This window comes from Mchenga conophoros, linkage group LG19, assembly GCF_057382185.1.
Source record: "Mchenga conophoros isolate Kocher_MC1m ecotype Shallow Benthic linkage group LG19, M_conophoros_male_GT1.1, whole genome shotgun sequence".
Lineage (NCBI taxonomy): Eukaryota > Metazoa > Chordata > Actinopteri > Cichliformes > Cichlidae > Mchenga > Mchenga conophoros.
This window is the reverse complement of record NC_140544.1, coordinates 3,499,821-3,518,756: the sequence shown is the minus strand read 5'-3', so window position 1 is coordinate 3,518,756 and position 18,936 is coordinate 3,499,821. Positions and strand designations below refer to the sequence as shown.

The window sequence follows — 18,936 nt, the reverse complement described above, 5'->3', positions numbered from 1 at the left end:
TAGCTAGAAGTTCATGTAAAGTGTTTTAACTTTGAAACCTTTCAGACTAATGCAGCTCTGTGTTATTCGTAATGTAAATTAAGATACCATTATCATCTGTAATAGATATTTGGAGAGCAGTGAACACATGAACACATCAAAGCCCATGTACCAAGGTACAGACCAGTGTAGGCCAATCCATGAGCCCATTCATGTGAAAGTAATTCACAAAACTATTCTCAGGAAAACTGCAGCTACCTTCAGTGTCACGTCTATGGCTCTTTTAATTTCCTTTATATACATATATCACATCACTGATGAATCATTATGAACATCAAATACAAAACAACAATGACTTATTTCTATCAAATTACAACACACATTTCTAAAATTATTATTATTGATTGTTTGATTGATTGATTGATTGGTTGGTTGCTTAACATATTTGTAACCATCAATTACTTTTAAAGTGTTTTTGATTAAATTAAGTACTACTGAGACAACTGCAGAACACCTCAAAATCCCACAGACTATATCAGACCATACATCTTTGCAACGCTCTTCAGGTAAGCAATCTTCCCCTCAAGCATCTTGATGTCTCTAAGGGCCCGAATCTGGTTCTTCTCCTCAGCAAGCAGAGTGAAGGGGGTGCAGCCCACGTCCACTTCGTCAAGCTGGGACAGCTCACCCTGCAGCTGAGCTTTAGCCTCCTCGCAGCTATGCAGGAAGGACTGCACATCTGCCGTACTCAGCAGCTCCTTTCCTTTGTCATCCTTCAGCTGCTGAATCCAATCCCACCTGCAACACACCAAGAACCCAGAACTATCACACAGTTGTCACACAGTCATCAGGAGCTTCTGGCGCCCCAAAACTGTCCAAAATGCTGTCCTGTACTCAACCTACAGCCCAGGCACTTTATTATAGCATGTTGCTATAATAGCAAGCCGTTGTTACTGGGTCCTTCACTGTTGTCATTTTAATAACAGTAACAATGAGACATCACTTTTTCACAGGATCTAGTTTGTGTATCTGGGTCCTTGTGCTGATTTGAGTGATTTGGACTTTTTTTGCACCTTTTGGAAACACTCCTCTTTCTGGATTGGATTTCTTTCTGTTTACTGTGCTGGCTCTTCACCAGCTCGTCTGCCATTTTGATGATATCGTCCAGCTGACCTCGTCCGCTCGCTAACTCAGTCAGAAAGTTCTAAAACAGAAAGTCAAGGGTGAGTCAAAGTATTCAGATATTTTATGAATCTGAGTTTGTCTGAGTTTATTCTGAAGAAGTGAAAATAAAAAAAATCAGGCCTCTTAAATATGTCCAAAAGTCAGAAAAAATCTCAAATTAATCATTTAAAAAAGCAACAAAAAAAGTTGTTGTTTGGGTGAAAATCACTGAAACGAAAGATTGATGCTACAGAAGAAAATCAGTGAAAACTCAGTGGCACTTAATATGAACTGCTGCCTTATCAGATGTATTCTACCTAAAGCCACATTTTTTCATTTCTGATTAACCTACAGAAGTGACAATTGGAAGCCAGTATTTACCCTGTGATTTTCTGGCTTTAGAGGTTAAAAGTTTCTCCTTCCCAATAAATAATATGATTTATGAGCTTAACTTAAGGTTGATCTTCATCTACAAATCTGTTGGTATCAGAATCCATCTAGCCAGCTTCGACAACACCATGTGCTATTATTTACTCATTTATAAGTAAACCCACAAGGCTAAATTTCCCACCATCAGCAAAAGGAAACACCTGACTGCTGTTACAGTTTATGCTGAGATCTTAACTGAACAAAATGATGGGCTGTGACGTAGTCTTAATATTTTTTAAGAGATGCATTTAAGGATTAAACAAATTAGAAAAATCATGAGGTATTGGGACATTTGTTTCACCCAGATGAGTTGATCCCCTGTTTTCAGTTTGTAGGATAAGTCTTGTACGATATGTTTGGAAATGTTTTTCTGGAGAAGTCTTCACCTCATATTTGGCCTGAACCACTGCTAGATTGTCACCATCAGTGCTGAAGGTGTTGAGGATGTTCTCCTTATCCTCCATCCATGACTCAAACTCATGGCAGCTGTTGTAAAATCGATGAAGACGCAGTATCTCCTCCAGGCTCTTTGTCTTTGTCTGAAAACCAATATAAATATAAATCTGATTTTAGAATACAGCTACTCTGAATGTCCTTTTCTGTATAATAATCTGTCATCTTAATACAACCTCCCACATAACTAAGTAAACAGTTTATATTCTGTATACTGCTCCTTTCTCTCACCTTCACCAGGTTGTACAAGAAATTGTACTCTTGGTCCAACCTGCCCTGTGTGCTCTCCACAGTATCTCTCTGGTACTCGGGGTCTGGCAGTAATGTGGTTTGGATCTCAGCTGTGCCGCGACGCATAGAGCGTTTTCGCCTTGGACGACTCAGTTTCTTGCTTGAGCTTTCTGGCATATCATTGGCTGAGGCAGGTGGAGTGGGTGGAGGAACCTGAAGAGGGTGTGATAAAGTTATTGACACTTTAAAAAAATACATAATAATTTATTTTCACACTGCCCACTAACAAAGCATGTCCACTAACGAGATGTGATATTTTCATAATCTGACCAAAGAACTGGTTCAGTATTGATCATACACTGGATGGCAGCATATTCAGGTAGGTTTTGGGAATGGACTGCTGGTTTCCTCCACTGTCTCTGGCCACAACTCTGTCTCCATCCGGCTCACTGCTGACGATGGTCACAATCTCATTGCGGTCCCACGGAAACTGACCTGAAATCAGGTTAGTTTATACTTTACATTTCAATAAAGTATCTACTATGTGTTTTTCTGTTGTGTGATTTCAGATATAGCCCATGTCTGTTCATCACAACACACTTGGCTACATTTTAGAAATGCAAAAATGAAAACAGTTACAATTTACATAATCTGCTTTTCCTTATTTTCTGTCATCATTTTTTTTAGCACAGATTACTGCTCTTCATAGTAAACCACAGAGTAAACCTGTGTTAACCTGGCCTGTGTTACAGAAAATAGCGAATTGGAGTAAAGCCACTTTCAGACATGGTTAATAGAGAAGGACATAATGCATGATATTTTTCCTCTTAAATTGGCCTGTTATCTGGTCCTCTCTGTAAACAAGAGCATCTCTATAAATTTGTCTAAATATTTAATGAATATTTTTTATGTGACTTGGTCTGACCTGAGTAAGATTTCTGTTTTAAGAGAAAAATGGGCATTCTGTATCAAAATGAGAAATGAAATAACACAGTGTAGTGCTGGCAGATTATTTAGTGCAGAATATAGGCTTGTGTTTTCATGTATGAGTAGCAGTCACTCCTTATCATGCTATGCAACACAACAGTGACACTAAGTACTCCAGTACCTCTGCTGTATCTGAAGCGGACTTTGGCCTTGATTTCCTCTTTCTGAGGGGGGATGCTTACAGGGCCCTTCCCACCTCTGGTACTGGATAGTGAGGTTCGTGCTCCTTGCCACTCCTTCTCCTCTTCCCCAGAGGAATCGCTATATTGGATCATCTTGCCTTGCTGAGGCTCTGCCTACAAGGGATGAGGAAATATTGCCTATAGCTTTGCATCTACTATCACAGTCAGTGTTGTAGAGCCAATATTAGCTATTTGTCAGTTTATTGATATCACAGTTTACAACAGCCAATAAATGAAGATTAAAAAAGTAAGGAACACATAGGAGAAACATCTTTCAACTATGTTATATTATTTTAGTAAGGACTCATTAATAACTACACATAAGAAATGTTAGGAAAATCTATCTGACAGAAACAATATCTGAATAAAGCATGCAGAATGACCTGCTGTGCAGTCAGCGCCGTCAGCTGTGCTGCAGTTTTTGACTGTTCTGACAGTCTCTTTATCTCTGAGGCATACGCTGCCATCTCCTTCTCCAAACGAAGGTGGCGCTGAAGAAGCAATGCTGTGCTGGAATCGTCCTTCCCATGATCCTCGCTTATCAGCAGTGGCTTCCTGTCACCTAGCCAGGAGTTAGCCTCCTCCACATCTGCAAAATACTGGTCAGAGAAATAAAGGTTACTGTCTTAGAGCATGTCTATAGAGATCAAGAGCAGGTTCCAAAAGACCACACAAGAAAATAAAACATAACATACGTGACAGGATGGTTAGAACCTACACAATAACAGCAGCACACAGGTAAAAATCTGACTGCAAAATAATTAGACTAACTGTAAAAAAACAGTAATACCTCAAAAATGTGTTTGTTGTGAGCAGAGATAGGAGTTTACAGACAAAAAGAAGCTACACTAAACAAAAACAGCTTTTTTTCAATCTTCTCTTCTTCTTCTCTGCCTTTAATGACACATTATTCACTAGTGTTGGGATTTCCGGCTCTTTTTAGAGAACCGGCTCTTTCGGCTCCGAACCGGCTCTTCAGGTTGTTTTGTTGATTTAATTAATTTATTATTAACAATAATATAAAATTATGCACAAAAGGAATTACTAATGTAAAAAAAAAGTGGTTTTATTTATATATAAATATAAATATATACAGTGGCCCCTAGAGAAAAAGCACGTACAAACTCCAAAACACATTTCTAGCGTTAACTGAACTTCAAAACAGAGCTACCTAAATATACTTTTATTTATTCACTCCACATAAAATGTAATAAATAAATCATATAAAACAAAAACAACTATTCACATTTCAACTTTAACTATTTAAATTTTCAGCTTTTTCCTTTTAAACAAATTTAAAGTGAAACAACACAAAACACTGCAAACCACAACACAATTAAATATAAATAAGAAAAAATATGAAAACAAAAAGAAGATGCACATTCTCTGTCATATGGGCCTGCATGAATAAACTTTCTGAATCCTTTATCATCCGCAACTGAAAATAGTTGTGGATGATTACTATACCTTTCTAATGTGACGTTGTTGTCCCTGGCTCTCTTTCTCTCTCTCTCCCTCCCGCTCTGTTCCTGTGCTACTGCGAGTGTAACTACCGCCCCTCCCCCCTCTGCCCAGCGCAAAGCACAAGGCTCGTGTACGGAGTGAAGCGGGAAAAAAGTGTGTGTGAGAGAGAGGGTGAGAGAAAGGGGGAAAAAACCCACGGCTTGCGATAAGGAGCCGGCTCGCCACTATTATTCACCTGCTTTATGGTAGCGGCAGCCTGCAGTCTGTCGCGGTGTCCCGTCACCTCGTCAGTCAGGTGGCTCCACTGCTTCTTGAGAGTCCTGATCCACTTCTGAACAGCTTGCTGATTCTCCTGACTCTGTTTGGAGAGCAGATCCTGACCTCGACCCAGGACACCTTTATACAAAGACTCCTGGGCCTGGACCTCTGCCTCCAGCACCTATCAAATTATGATTTATTTGAAGTGGCATTTAGAGTCAAGATAGATTTAAATTGCCTTTATTCTCAAGGTGGGGTCATGTTCAGCCTAAAAACAGTCAGATTAACCAGATTACATGACTTAAACCAGAATTTAAATGTTATTATTTGTCTGTTTTGTTTAGATGCACTTCTGTTCTTTGCATTGCTGTTTCTTGTTTATGTTATTTTCATTTCATTTAAAACTTGGCAAATATTGTTTCGTGGTCTTGGGCTTTGGACTTTTTTCAGCTTGTGTATTTTTGAATTCTTAAGTCTTAGTTTGATTGGTTATTCCCGATGACTTAATCCTTTGTTTCACTTATTTCGGTTTGTTTGTTTGTTAGAGTCATTGTGTTGGTGTTTTGTTACTTCCTGTTTTATTTTTATAGTCTTTTGTCACTTGTGCTTTGTTTTTATTCCTACTTCGCTTGTCTCAAGATTAGTTTCAATTGTCACATGACGAACATTTACCTCGTTACCTCTTGTATTGTCTCTGTCGTCCTTGATGCCAAGTGTCCCTTGATGTTTTGGATTTCCTGCTTTTTGTATTCAGCTTCTGGATTTTGGCTTGGTTTACTCTCTGGGTTATCACCATTAAAACTTGCTTAGAGTTTAGTCACTGTTTCCTGCATCCTGGTTTTAGGTCCATAATCCCTCAACAATCCACACAGCATGCAACCTATTGTAGGTCCAACTCTATATTGTCAGGGCCGTGAGTCGGAGCTCAGGATTTATGTTTTCTTCTTTTTAAGATTATGTTTTACACAATATTCTACATTCTTGTGGTTAATATTATTCATGGTTCTGTGCTTGGCCTCCCCTGTGTCCTTGTTGCTTGTGTAGTCTATCATGTCTCTCGCGCATGTTAAATTTTCTCTCCGTGTTGATTCATCGGGCGACCGTGGCTCAGGGGGTTGGGAATCGCATCTGTAACCGGAAGGTCGCCGGTTCGATCCCTGGGCTCTCTGTCCTGGTCGTTGTGTCCCTGGGCAAGACACTTTACCCTACTTGCCTACTGGTGTTGGGCCGATGGCGCGGTATTGTAAAGCGCTTTGGGTGCCTTGAAAAGCGCTATATAAATCCAATCCATTATTATCTGTCTCCCCTTCATGACCCTCGCTCCCCCCGTTTCCTGTGTTTACATCTTAATGTGTGTCTCTTGTTTCCTGTGTTATTTTGATAGTCCTTTGTCCTGTATTCAGTGTATTTAGTTTTGCTTCCTCCCTGTCTTCTCAGGTTTGATTAGTCCTAGCTGTGTTCCCGCCTGTTTCCATCCCCTTGTTATCCTTCATCTGTATTTAAGTGTTTAGTCTCACTCTGTTCATTGTCGTGTTCTCCATGTAAGCTGTGTTCTGGTGTTAGTTCCATGTTGTCAAGTCTAGTCCAGTTCAGTTGTTAGTTCTAGTTTATCTTTTGTTTGTGTAGTGTTTGTCATGGTGCCTGCCCGGCTGGCCCTGTGTGGCTACATGTGTGTTGCTTTTGTCTCGCTCTCTCTCTCCTCTCTCTCTCCTCTCTCTCTCTACTTGCTGCCTGGGTGGAGTTCATTGTGGGCTCCCGCCCCTGGCCATCACCACCTGCAAGCAATCACCTGTGGCTCCTCACCTTGTTTGCTCTCGCTACTTAAGGCAGTGACTGAGAGCACCTCGCTGCTGGACTATTGAGTAACGCTCGTCAGTGCTACTTTAGCCTCAGCCAGTTTTGAGCTCTCTTCGTGACAGTTTTCCGTGTTAATTCCTGATCTCTGTATACAGATTCTTCGTGCTCGGTTTGGAAGTTTGGACACCGAAGCCTGTTCGTGAGTGCCGCAGTGAGAGTGGCGTGTGTGAGGAAAGGACCTTTCCAAGTGCATTGTTCTGTTCGTGTGGAGCGGAGCAAGAGAGGACACTTTTCCTGATTCTTCCCTGTACCCCTGGGAACCTTGGCCCCCTTCTCCTTCACCTGTGTATAGTGAACCGGGAGTGTGTAAATAAAATTCAGTTTTCTGTGATTTCAGTCTGCGCCGAGTGACAGTGTTCATGTATTTTGGTTTTAGTTTTCACAGCAAATAAAAGCTGCCTCTTTAAGTTAATCTTTTGACTTAGAGTCCTGTCTTGCTTTAGTTTAAGGCATTAAAAAAAAAACAGAAACATGTATCTGCTTTATAAGCTTTTGTTATTCTTTTTTTAATAAAGAATAACAATGTAACATTTCTAAAGTTTTGACAATCTGTAAAATAATATGAATCCTGTGTTTTTCACAAGAGGCACAAAAAAGTTGACTTTTCATCACATAATTCAGAGCTAACACATTCACAAAGAACACCCTTAAACCACTGTAACACACGTGCCTGTGTAAAAAAGCAAACAAAACTTCTTCACAGTGTCAAAGTCCAAAGCATGGAACCTTATGGGCTCAAGTGTCCGTATACACAGCTTTCTGGCTCACCTTGTGCTTGTGTTCGGCCACCTGGATGTGGTTGAGGTCTCTTCCAAGTCCAGCCGTCTGCAGCTTTAACCAGCGCTCATAGATCCAGGCCTCCAACTCCTCACAGTCATAGAGGAACTCAAACAACCTCAACTGAGCCTCCAACTGCCTCCTCCTGACACAGCAAAGGAAAGATGTGAGGCAAGATGAGCACAGGTGAGAGATGTAGCAACAGAATATCAGACTAATTAGACTTTCTATTCCACCATTTTGGACATACAAAGAAATGTTACACGTTTAGACCTGTTGCTTGATAAATGATTTTTCCCTCATGCTGTAAATGAGAAAACTAAAGCAAACCTGCTGCTGCTGAGAGACACCAGCGATTTGTACTGAGTGTCAAGAGCTCTCACTCTGCTCTGAATCTGCTGCCCATCCCTTACTTTTGCCTGAGTGAGAGAAAGGAGGTGGGTCAGTCTGACAGAAATCACCCTTACAAATTCCCCAAACAGTGAACTAATAGGACATGAGATGCCAATTATTAGCGTACCTTCAGAGCTCTGCTACTGATTGCAGTGATGGTTTCACCATGAGTTGAGATCTGAGCTTCCAGGAGATCTTGTTTCTGAAGAAGAGACTCCACCTCCGTCAGCTGCTTCCCCAGTTCAGAGGAACTGGCTTGGGACTAAGATGGGATAAGGGAGGGGACAGTCAGTAATATTAAAGTCACCCCACTTCTCTCACAGTACAATCTAAGTAAAACTCCAGTGTCGTCATTATAACTAAATTTCGAATAATAAGCTCACTTGTAGTTCTTTCAGTTCCTGGGAGACAAGCTCAATGTCCCGCAGGATGCTCAGAGTTTCAACTACATTTCCCAAAAGCATCCTCTGTTCTTGGAGCTGCTGCAGCAGGTCCTTCCATCGATGGCTAATGTTCTCCTCCCTTAGAAACAAATATATTATTATGTAGAGTACAAGTTGTTTTTTTTTTTAATTAATGTCACTTCTTGGTTCTTCTCCCTTCAAAAAGAGAAAGACTTAAGGTTACACAAAGTCATTGTTTTCATCCTCCCACCTCCCAATGACCTGCTCCTTGCTGTGGTAGTTTCCTTTCTCGATGGATTTTGCCATGTCTCTGAGGGCCGTGAAGCGTGGCTCCCTGGCCAGTGCATCGGTAGCCAAGGCCTCCAGACGCCGGCCAGCTGCCTGAGCCTCCTCCAGTGTGGACAGACCTCGGATGTCCTGCCTCCGGATCAGACGCAGTGTGTCCTCAAGATAGCCCTCCCTCAGAGCTGCCTGAGAAGACAAAAAGGAAGGATTTTGCAGTCTATTGGGGATTTTTTAAGGAGCCATAAAAACAGGCAGAAAGTTGAATATCAGATCCAGGGTTTTGAATGCTGTTTGTCTGCATAGATTAACCTTTCTGATGCCAAAAAGTGGTTTCCATTTTAAGTTAACATTACACAAACAAATTCACAAAATCACAGCAACACGTTTGTCCCCATTTCCCAGCTTTAAGTAAAGGGTATTCCATTCTGAACAGATTCCAAACTGATATACCTATTTTAATAAAGAAAAAGGTTTAAAATTAAATCAAAATTATACTTTTTTGTTGTGTTGTGTGTATCTACTTTTCTGTGGGGTTGTTAATAACAAATAACAAGATCTTGCATATATGTCCAGCGGAACAAGAGTGGTCAAAAGGTCGCATCCATTTTGAGGTTAACATTACCAAAACTCACTGAAATTTATTTCTACGCACAACACAGTGATTTGTAATCACAAAGTTGTTTTTATAATTTACTCAGGAGTATGTCAGGCAACTCCATAACATTACGATCAAAACTGGGAGACTTGTAACAAAGACATTCATATGAGTAGAGTGGCGTTACCTTCCTGGCAAACTTCTGTGCAAGTTGCTCCAGGCTTTCCAGGCGTAGCAGCGTTTCCTGTAGGGCTCGCTCTCGTTCATGTTCCGCCCTCTCCAGCATAGCCCAGCTCTTCTCGATGTCATTCAGAGTTTTACCTTTACAAATACACAACAGCATGAGCGATCTTTGTCATAGCAGCCCTTATATTATAATTGACTGTTAGTGTTCTGTACCTTCGGGAGGATTATAAGCCCATTGGTTGTTGGCTGCCAGTTGAGTCCTCAGACTGAACAAGTGGGCCTCAATTGCCCCACGCTCCTGGAAAAACAAGACTTAACTTTAAGGAGATGAACAAAGGAGGACGCTGAATTTAAAATGTGAGGGTCATCTGACCTGGTATTTGGGAGGTTTCTCCACAGTTCTGTAGGTCTTAAAAGCGCTCATCAGTTTCTGCATCTCCCTCAAAGAGTTTGGGAATCTTCTGTCATTCAGCTGCACCATCTTCAGTCAAAAAATAATCACCAAATTTAATTCATTAATTGTTTTGTTTTTTTGTCTTATATTCCTGTGTTTTTTCTGGGATTGACCTGTTACCTTAGTTTTGATCCAGCGAAGCAGATCTGAGACCATTCTTTCATACTGGATCTTCATGCCATCCAGCTCCATGAGCATCCCAACAATCTGTGGAGAAAAGAATGAAGTCCTACTTTTGTGTTCTGGGTGTTTTGGTTTGATATGTTAAAATGGAATCTGGACTGGCAAATCAAAGACAAAAATATTGTTCGTAACCAAAGAATTAGCAACCAAGAAAAGTTGCTCATTTAAATTAATCCTTAAATTACCTATCTTGCCTTCTTAATGATTTCATTGTTAATAGGCTATCCCCATTGTTGCTGGTTGACTCTAATTCTGCAAACTGTAATTCTGCATCCTGCACCTGCCCCTCTTGATGTCCCCTCAACCCCACTGGGGTAAAAAAGTGTCCATCTGAAACTGCTCAATCTTATTGCAAAAGGCTGCTGTCAGTCACTTCCTGGCATTCTGAAAATGCTGGTCACTGCACCTGAGCACTATCACTATCACAAGCTATATGAGCCAATGTTGATTTTAAAATGCATGGCTGTTATATTACATCACATGATTGGCTTGCTTAATTTTTGATTTATAGTTGCCTACCTATCAATGCAAAAATACTAATAAATATAAAAGTGGCTTCTAACATAATTTTCAAAGCTGTAGTTATCACTTCCATTGTGTACGCGACTTAAGATGAGAAATTAAACATATTAGTTTCACCTCCCATTAACTAATGTGGTTGTTATTTAAGAATGAGAAGCAATACAGCAGCATCAGTGTTCAGTCACAGCACTTTCACTCCTGCAACCATAACCCTCAGTCCAAATAAACAAAATGCAAACCTTAAAAAAACATCTGACAACACTCAGCCCCAAAACAGTTTAACTTGGTTATTATCATGTACAGCAGAAGGAACATGTGTGAAGCAGATAAAGGCTTGTAGCTTCGGTGTGTTAAAGGTGTGAGGTTCTCTGAATGAGTTCCTGCTGCTGCCTCCAGCAGCATCTCATTGTATGTGATCTGATGTGATTCTTAACATCCACAGCCCCTCTTTTATGAAAGGTTCTCCTTTGAGCTACTAATACCTTCTTATCTACCAAAATAAAAATCCCACCAGCTGTGTTTTGTGTTTTGTGTGAGCAGCAGCTTGTCATTGTAGCAGTAATCTATACTATTTAGAGCAGGTTACAATACCACATGGGGCAGAGCAGTCCACACTATAAACGGTATGACAGACATTATGTCAAGCAACACATTATTTAAAGAAAAAAATGACCCACAATCTGAGTTTAGGGACAAATAAACCTGCCTTATAGATTAGATTTTCCATTGTAACCAGCCTCGGTTTTTGCTAATCAACATCAAGTTACAAGAGCCGACTGAGTCTGAAAAGATGGACTGACAGACTGATACAGACTCTTTCTCTGCCCCATTGCTTCTCTTTTTTATTTTTACTGCACGTTTAGTTAAACAGAAACAATTCTGCCTTATATTAGAAATATGTCACCTTTAATATCTATAACATGTGCATGTCTGTATGTGTCGTATATATTTATATGCACTCATCTATACACAAATTTAGAATCACTTGGGCTTCAATTAATATTATGTATTATGCTATTATGGTCATATTATTTATTATCTGACTGATCTTTTTTTCTGTTGTATGCAATGCTGCTGTGTTTATGTTTGTGCTGAATCCAACCCTGGCAAGTCTCTTCTGGATGGTCTGCCCCTGCTTCATCCTGGAAAAGTAGTGGTAGTACAGAGACACGTAGGTCATGATGGACTTTTCATCAGGATGAGCGACCATGATGTCATCCACCTCCAGAAGCTGCATGATACTGAACTCCCGCTCTGCCAGAGTGAACGCATGCTCCAGATTACGCTGGGGGTTATCACCATGGAAACGGTGGTAGTCAAAAAGGTCAGGTCTGGGATGGACAGACACATGTATGTTTACTCTGTGAGAAGCGATTTGAGTTTCCATTTGAGTTTTTGACTTTTGAGGATATTTTAGGAAATATTTTATGAGGGACCTCACAAATACAACAAAAATGCGTGTGCACAAGTATGCTACCGGTGGGCGTGGATAAGAGCATTGAAGGCAAGTCCATCCCTCCAGCTGGAGGAAAAGTCCTGCACGTCAACACCATTGTAGCCTGATGTTTTCCTCTGACACCAGATCAGCAGAGCCTCCTTGGCTGAGCGATGAGCTACGCTGTTCCCCTGAGAAGGAGGAGGAGGGAAGGGGGTGAGATGAAATGAGAACAAGGCAAAAATGGAAAAAATTTAAAAGACAAGAAGATGGAAAGACAAAAGTAAAAATGTGGAGGAGCAAGGGAAAGGAAAGGGAAAAGGAAAATACCCCAAAAAAGAGGGAAAATGTTAAATATGTTAAATTCATAAATAAATTGTTTAAATTAAAGGAGATAACTAATTCTGCTGTAGTTTTAATTCGATACCTCTTCCAGGTTAATATGTCCAATCTGAAACCTGAGGATGATGATCCACAGCAGCCCCAGGATCAGTGTACGATCCCCATCCACCACATTTTCTGGACCAATTAAATCCACCCGAATCTAACAGTAGAGCATAGAGCAGTGTGAAGCTGTCGTTCGTGAGACTGCTATGAAGTTCAACATTTTACAGCTGCCAGTAAGAACTGAAAGTCATTACCTTGACATTTAGGATAATCTGATTGGCTTTTTAGAACTAACATTTAATCAAGATTAAAATATACTGAGAAAAGACCGTTCTCCTCATGAGGAATAATACTATAACCATATACACTTGTACACTGAGGTTTGTGTGTATAAGATTAATTTTGTATATTTGTAAATTTGGTGGATCACTTTCAGGACACCAAAAAGCAAAAAGTAGGTTACTTTGGTTTTGAGGAAATTGATGGCAATGCTGTTGTTCTCCAGAAAGTGGACTCTCATCTTGCCTCGGCTCCGCGATGGCAACTTCTCGTTGGCGATGAACTCCAGCAGACGGATCAGAACTTCTCCGGTTTTAAGTTCAGTATAGACGTCAGTCAGCTCCAATTTCTCCTGCAGGAGATCCGGACAGTTTCAGTTACAAGCCAAACCTGACATAGAAGCTCCCCGTTACTGTACCAGATTTTTGATGTTCACGTTGTTCAAGCTTGCAAATCAGAAATATTACTAAACCTTGCAGTTATTTGGTAACCTTAGTCTAAGTGTGTGGGTGCCATTCTTTTATCTACTTGCTAGACCAAACAAACGCCTACAGGTGGTGTGATTTATTCTCAAATGGTTTGAGAATTCAGTTTAAGATCAGTTACTTTTCAATCCTTCCTCTCCACTTAAACATTTAAGTATTTGATGATACTGCATTTCCTGTGTATGTTGTAACCTCTAATTTAGATTTCTTTCTCTATCCATTACCAACTCCTGGAATTCCCTCTACACTATTATGTGTCTTCTGTGTAGCTGCTGTGAATCAACTTGTACCGTAATTCTGTCTTTGGATATTTTTTTTTTTGTAACATTGTAACAAGTTTGGAACAAAATCAGTGAAGCAAGTCCTTCACTAAAGTAAAAGTACTAATACCACAATGCACTTTCTACTGCGTAACAGAGGTAAGGAAATGTACTCAAATGATCAAAAAGTGTGTATTAAAGAATAAGAATTGTGTATTAAACTGCTATATACAGTATCATATGTTATCACCCTGCAGTATTTTTGAATATTTTGCACATTACTGCAGTGATTAACTTTTTTTAAATAAAAAAATCTTTAAGTCAAAATGTTGGGACTGCAGAATGTTTGTTTTTTTATGTTTTTAATATCTTTAATAGATATGAAATGATTTTTGGCTCTACTATTAATAATCATGACAGTAATTTAAGGGCCTATATTTTAGAAAACGTTAATCGTGTGAAGGTAAGATTTTGCATGGCTTCAAACGTTATCATTTCATTTTAAAAAGTGCTGACTGTGAGTATAACTTTATCACTGTGATGTATATGGACTGGCCCGCCTATCTGTCTTTGGATTCTGTCCATAAATAAATTGCTTTTACTTACCACTAAATAGCAGCCATCTCTGTCTGTGTTTTCCTCTTTTTTGGTTTAACTGACTGAACTGAACCTGCTAACCAACCTAGCATTTGTTAGTTTCCAACTTCACACTTTGCTCTAAGATGACAGCTAGTTGGCCAACATAGAGGCCTCAAAAATATTTGATAACCTTGCAGTGGGTAAGAAGAAAGTGTAAGCATGTAAGGATAAAATGCACAAATGCTGTTGAGATTGTAAAGTCAAATCTAATATAGTAATAAAGTGTAGTTAGTGTGTGAACACACACAAAATAATAATCAAAGGTCCTTAGCTTTTATGACCCTTCTTATGAAGAGGCTAATTGTAATAAAAAAAGAAATCTCCAGCACCTGGATTAAAGACACTTTAATTCCTTCCTTAATTCCTTATTTGCTTAAGTTGAAAAAGATAAGACTCTTTCTCAGGTGCAACCATAATCTTGCCCCTCCTAATCTCTGTGATTTGTTTCATATCACCACTGTTTCCCGCTCTCTCAGATCTTTATCTGGCGCTCATCTTGTTGTTCTTCCTGCTCGTCTTATCACTATGGGGAGCAGAGCTTTCAGCCGCTCTGCTCCGGAATTCCCTTCCTTCGGTCTTAAGAAATGGTAAATGGCCTGTATTTATATAGCGCTTTACTAGTCCCTAAGGACCCCAAAGCGCTTTACATATCCAGTCATCCACCCATTCACACACACATTCACACACTGGTGATGGCAGCTACATTGTAGCCACAGCCACCCTGGGGCGCACTGACAGAGGCGAGGCTGCCGGACACTGGCGCCACCGGGCCCTCTGACCACCACCAGTAGGCAACGGGTGAAGTGTCTTGCCCAAGGACACAACAACCAAGACTGTCCAAGCCGGGGCTCGAACCGGCAACCTTCCGATTATAAGGCGAACTCTCAACTCTTGAGCCACGATCGTATCATTTAATGTTGGCTTGAAAATTTGGTTGTTTACATTGAAAAGAACTAAGAGATAATATTTACTGCACCCATCGCTTTGTAACTGTCACATCCTCATAATACAAACATCCTGATTATGTCTCGTACAGTTACGACTATGTGTAACAACCTTTAGTCAAATGTGCTGGAACATGTATGCAAGTTAAATAAATTCATTTACAGTGGGGCAAAAAAGTATTTAGTCAGCCACCGATTGTGCAAGTTCCCCCACTTAAAATGATGACAGAGGTCAGTAATTTGCACCAGAGGTACACTTCAACTGTGAGAGACAGAATGTGAAAAAAAAATCCATGAATCCACATGGTAGGATCTGTAAAGAATTTATTCGTAAATTAGGGTGGAAAATAAGTATTTGGTCACCTCAAACAAGGAAAATCTCTGGCTCTCACAGACCTGTAACGTCTTCTGTAAGAAGCTTTTCTGTCCCCCACTCATTACCTGTATGAATGGCACCTGTTTGAACTCATCATCTGTATAAAAGACACCTGTCCACAGCCTCAAACAGTCAGACTCCAAACTCCGCCATGGCCAAGACCAAAGAGCTTTCTAAGGACACCAGGAAAAGTATTGTAGACCTGCACCAGACTGGGAAGAGTGAATCTACAATAGGCAAGCAGCTTGGTGTGAAAAAATCAACTGTGGGAGCAATCATCAGAAAATGGAAGACATACAAGACCACTGATAATCTCCCTCGATCTGGGGCTCCACGCAAGATCTCATCCCGTGGGGTCAAAATGATCATGAGAACGGTGAGCAAAGATCCCAGAACCACACGGGGGGACCTGGTGAATGACCTGCAGAGAGCTGGGACCAAAGTAACAAAGGTCACCATCAGTAACACACTACAACGGCAGGGAATCAAATCCCGCAGTGCCAGACGTGTTCCGCTGCTGAAGCCAGTGCATGTCCAGGCCCGTCTGAAGTTTGCCAGAGAGCACATGGATGATACAGCAGAGGATTGGGAGAATGTCATGTGGTCAGATGAAACCAAAGTAGAACTTTTTGGTATAAACTCAACTCGTCGTGTTTGGAGGAAGAAGAATACTGAGTTGCATCCCAAGAACACCATACCTACTGTGAAGCATGGGGGTGGAAACATCATGCTATGGGGCTGTTTTTCTGCCAAGGGGACAGGACGACTGATCCGTGTTAAGGACAGAATGAATGGGGCCATGTATCGTGAGATTTTGAGCCAAAACCTCCTTCCATCAGTGAGAACTTTGAAGATGAAACGAGGCTGGGTCTTCCAACATGACAATGATCCAAAACACACCGCCCGGGCAACAAAGGAGTGGCTCCGTAAGAAGCATTTGAAAGTCCTGGAGTGGCCTAGCCAGTCTCCAGACCTCAACCCCATAGAAAATCTGTGGCGGGAGTTGAAAGTCCGTGTTGCTCGGCGACAGCCCCAAAACATCACTGCTCTCGAGAAGATCTGCATGGAGGAATGGGCCAAAATACCAGCTACTGTGTGTGCAAACCTGGTAAAGACCTATAGTAAACGTTTGACCTCTGTTATTGCCAACAAAGATTATGTTACAAAGTATTGAGTTGTATTTTTGTTATTGACCAAATACTTATTTTCCACCCTGATTTACGAATAAATTCTTTACAAATCCTACCATGTGGATTCATGGATTTTTTTTTTCACATTCTGTCTCTCACAGTTGAAGTGTACCTCTGGTGCAAATTACTGACCTCTGTCATCATTTTAGGTGGGGGAACTTGCACAATCGGTGGCTGACTAAATACTTTTTTGCCCCACTGTAACTTACATATGCAATGCATAATTATTTCTTAGAATTATTTCTTCTTCCCATCTCACCCCATTCTTGTGGAAGACACTGTTCATCCACTTGGTGAACGTTTTCTTTTGAACTCCCATCCGCTGCTCCTGCAGCTGTCGGACTCTCCCAGCCCCATCCTCCTCTGTCGCCATCCTGATGGGCTAAACATGAAAAACATTAAAAGTCACAAACACACGCAGTTTTCAGATCTTGACCTTTTCTTGCTTTAACTTTATACAGCTTTAAACAAGTAAAAAACACATTTTCATGAGCGATCTAGTTTGGACAACAGCAACACATCAGAGAGCGTAATATCAGACAGACACATCCGTGGCACACAGGAGTGTCAGTTAATGCTTTTAACATTTCAGTCTGCAGGTTAAAGGCAAAAAAAATGCAAACTGAAAGACTTTAGTTGTTACTGTTGAAAGTGTCATAGTTCTGTTTATGCATCCTTGTGTTCTTGTGCCTCTTGGTTATTAGAGCCTCTGTCGCACTACACTGGTTCTTTGACACATTGCGATTGACTTGTCGAAGTCACTGATTTTTAAGCAATGCTTAAAATAAGCATAACATGCATGATAGTCAAATAACAGAGACGGACACAAAGTGATTGCATGGCCTAAGTTAAAAAGAGCCTTAGAGCAAGAGGAGAAACAGAATAGGGGCAATAAACCAGACTGAAATAAAGCAGAATGATCCTTTAAGTATTTAAGCCTCACTCATCATTTGCCCTTTGGTAGGATTAATCAGCTGACTAGGCAAATTAAACTGAGTTGTCAGTTCACTTGCTTGAGTCAACGGTTAAATTGGACACATTTTATTTTCTTCCATGCTGACAACAGCAGTTACACCTAAATGTAATGTAGCTGTAAAAATTCCTAAGCTTTAATAACCTAACTCACTGACTCATTGCTTTGTGCCATTAATGTGTGTGTATGCACACTTCTTTTTTTATAACTGTCAAACCTAAGTTGATCTTTGATTTTGTGGAGTGATGCCAAGACATTCAGGCACAGATAGAAAGGTAGATAACCTCATGTGTTGTCCTATTATCCTTCACTTATTCTCTTGTTTAAAAATTTTACAAATATTGCAAAACACAATTTATTGCAATGCATCATCTTGAAAGTGAAATCTTAATTTTGCTAAATGTATAGCAACCAGATGGATGTACTAAAAAGTTTAAACAGGATATTTAAACTTTGTTCCAAGCTAAGCTAACCTCAGTCTAAAGATAAAGATCAGTCTAAAATCCATACTGCTGTCAAAATCTCCTTCTTTATCTCTGCTTTCCAATTTAGCAATACACTGTAAAATGACCAATTCAAATATGGCCCACGAAGCCTAAAAATGTCCACATAAACAGGAAACACTTTTGTGCAGCAATGTGGTCACTTTTAAGTATCCTGGTGCTAAGATAACCTGCAGAAGAACTTAGAAAGAACCAAACTACAGGAACAGGAAGAGAAGCTATATACAGCACGCAAGCACACAGACAGAGGAAACATGCTCTTACCTTTCAGTCCTGTGCAGCCCAAAGCTCTTTATGATTTATTTTGTTTTCAACTTTGGAATCTCAGGGGAAAAGACATCCGTTTCAGAAGAAATAATGCCCTTCTGATCCAGTGAAGAGTGACACCCTGTTGATCTGATTTTATTGTCTGCACCAAATGTTGCCATAAAAGAGGTGTGTGAATTCCTGTGATGTGTGTGTACAAGTATTGCCCATGTTGTGGGGACATAAATGTGTTTACACAGCTAATTTGCAGAGATTCAAAGTAAATTAATAAAATTTAGGGTGAATACTTGATTTAAGGTTAGGCAAGAGGTTATTGGTGTGGCTATGGTAATTCTACAAGAACTGAATAAAAGCCAATATCATGTCTCGTCTTTTTTGAAGAGGTTGAAGTGTGT

General features: G+C 40.3%; 1 protein-coding gene across 2 annotated transcripts in view; it reads right to left on the bottom strand.

Moving 5' to 3' along the window:
* Positions 1-18,679, bottom strand: part of sptbn5 (spectrin, beta, non-erythrocytic 5) — a 66,424-nt gene extending 47,745 nt beyond the window's left edge. Inside the window, exons 1-23 of one of the 2 annotated variants that reach the window (XM_085257054.1) lie at positions 18,539-18,679; positions 17,058-17,180; positions 13,089-13,256; positions 12,666-12,782; positions 12,281-12,429; positions 11,906-12,134; positions 10,219-10,305; positions 10,018-10,125; positions 9,858-9,942; positions 9,646-9,779; positions 8,829-9,049; positions 8,558-8,696; positions 8,302-8,436; positions 8,112-8,200; positions 7,773-7,926; positions 5,125-5,328; positions 3,809-4,024; positions 3,365-3,539; positions 2,615-2,751; positions 2,257-2,469; positions 1,959-2,111; positions 1,053-1,183; positions 526-777 (exon numbers count right to left, since the gene is read on the bottom strand). In XM_085257054.1, the coding sequence (XP_085113180.1) occupies positions 526-777; positions 1,053-1,183; positions 1,959-2,111; positions 2,257-2,469; positions 2,615-2,751; positions 3,365-3,539; positions 3,809-4,024; positions 5,125-5,328; positions 7,773-7,926; positions 8,112-8,200; positions 8,302-8,436; positions 8,558-8,696; positions 8,829-9,049; positions 9,646-9,779; positions 9,858-9,942; positions 10,018-10,125; positions 10,219-10,305; positions 11,906-12,134; positions 12,281-12,429; positions 12,666-12,782; positions 13,089-13,256; positions 17,058-17,171 (3,410 nt within the window). In that variant the 5' untranslated portion in view covers positions 17,172-17,180; positions 18,539-18,679. Of the gene's footprint in view, positions 1-525; positions 778-1,052; positions 1,184-1,958; positions 2,112-2,256; positions 2,470-2,614; positions 2,752-3,364; positions 3,540-3,808; positions 4,025-5,124; positions 5,329-7,772; positions 7,927-8,111; positions 8,201-8,301; positions 8,437-8,557; positions 8,697-8,828; positions 9,050-9,645; positions 9,780-9,857; positions 9,943-10,017; positions 10,126-10,218; positions 10,306-11,905; positions 12,135-12,280; positions 12,430-12,665; positions 12,783-13,088; positions 13,257-17,057; positions 17,181-18,538 lie in introns of those variants that run through there. The other variant, XM_085257055.1, reaches the window with a different exon arrangement.
* Between the last annotated feature and the right edge of the window lie 257 nt (positions 18,680-18,936).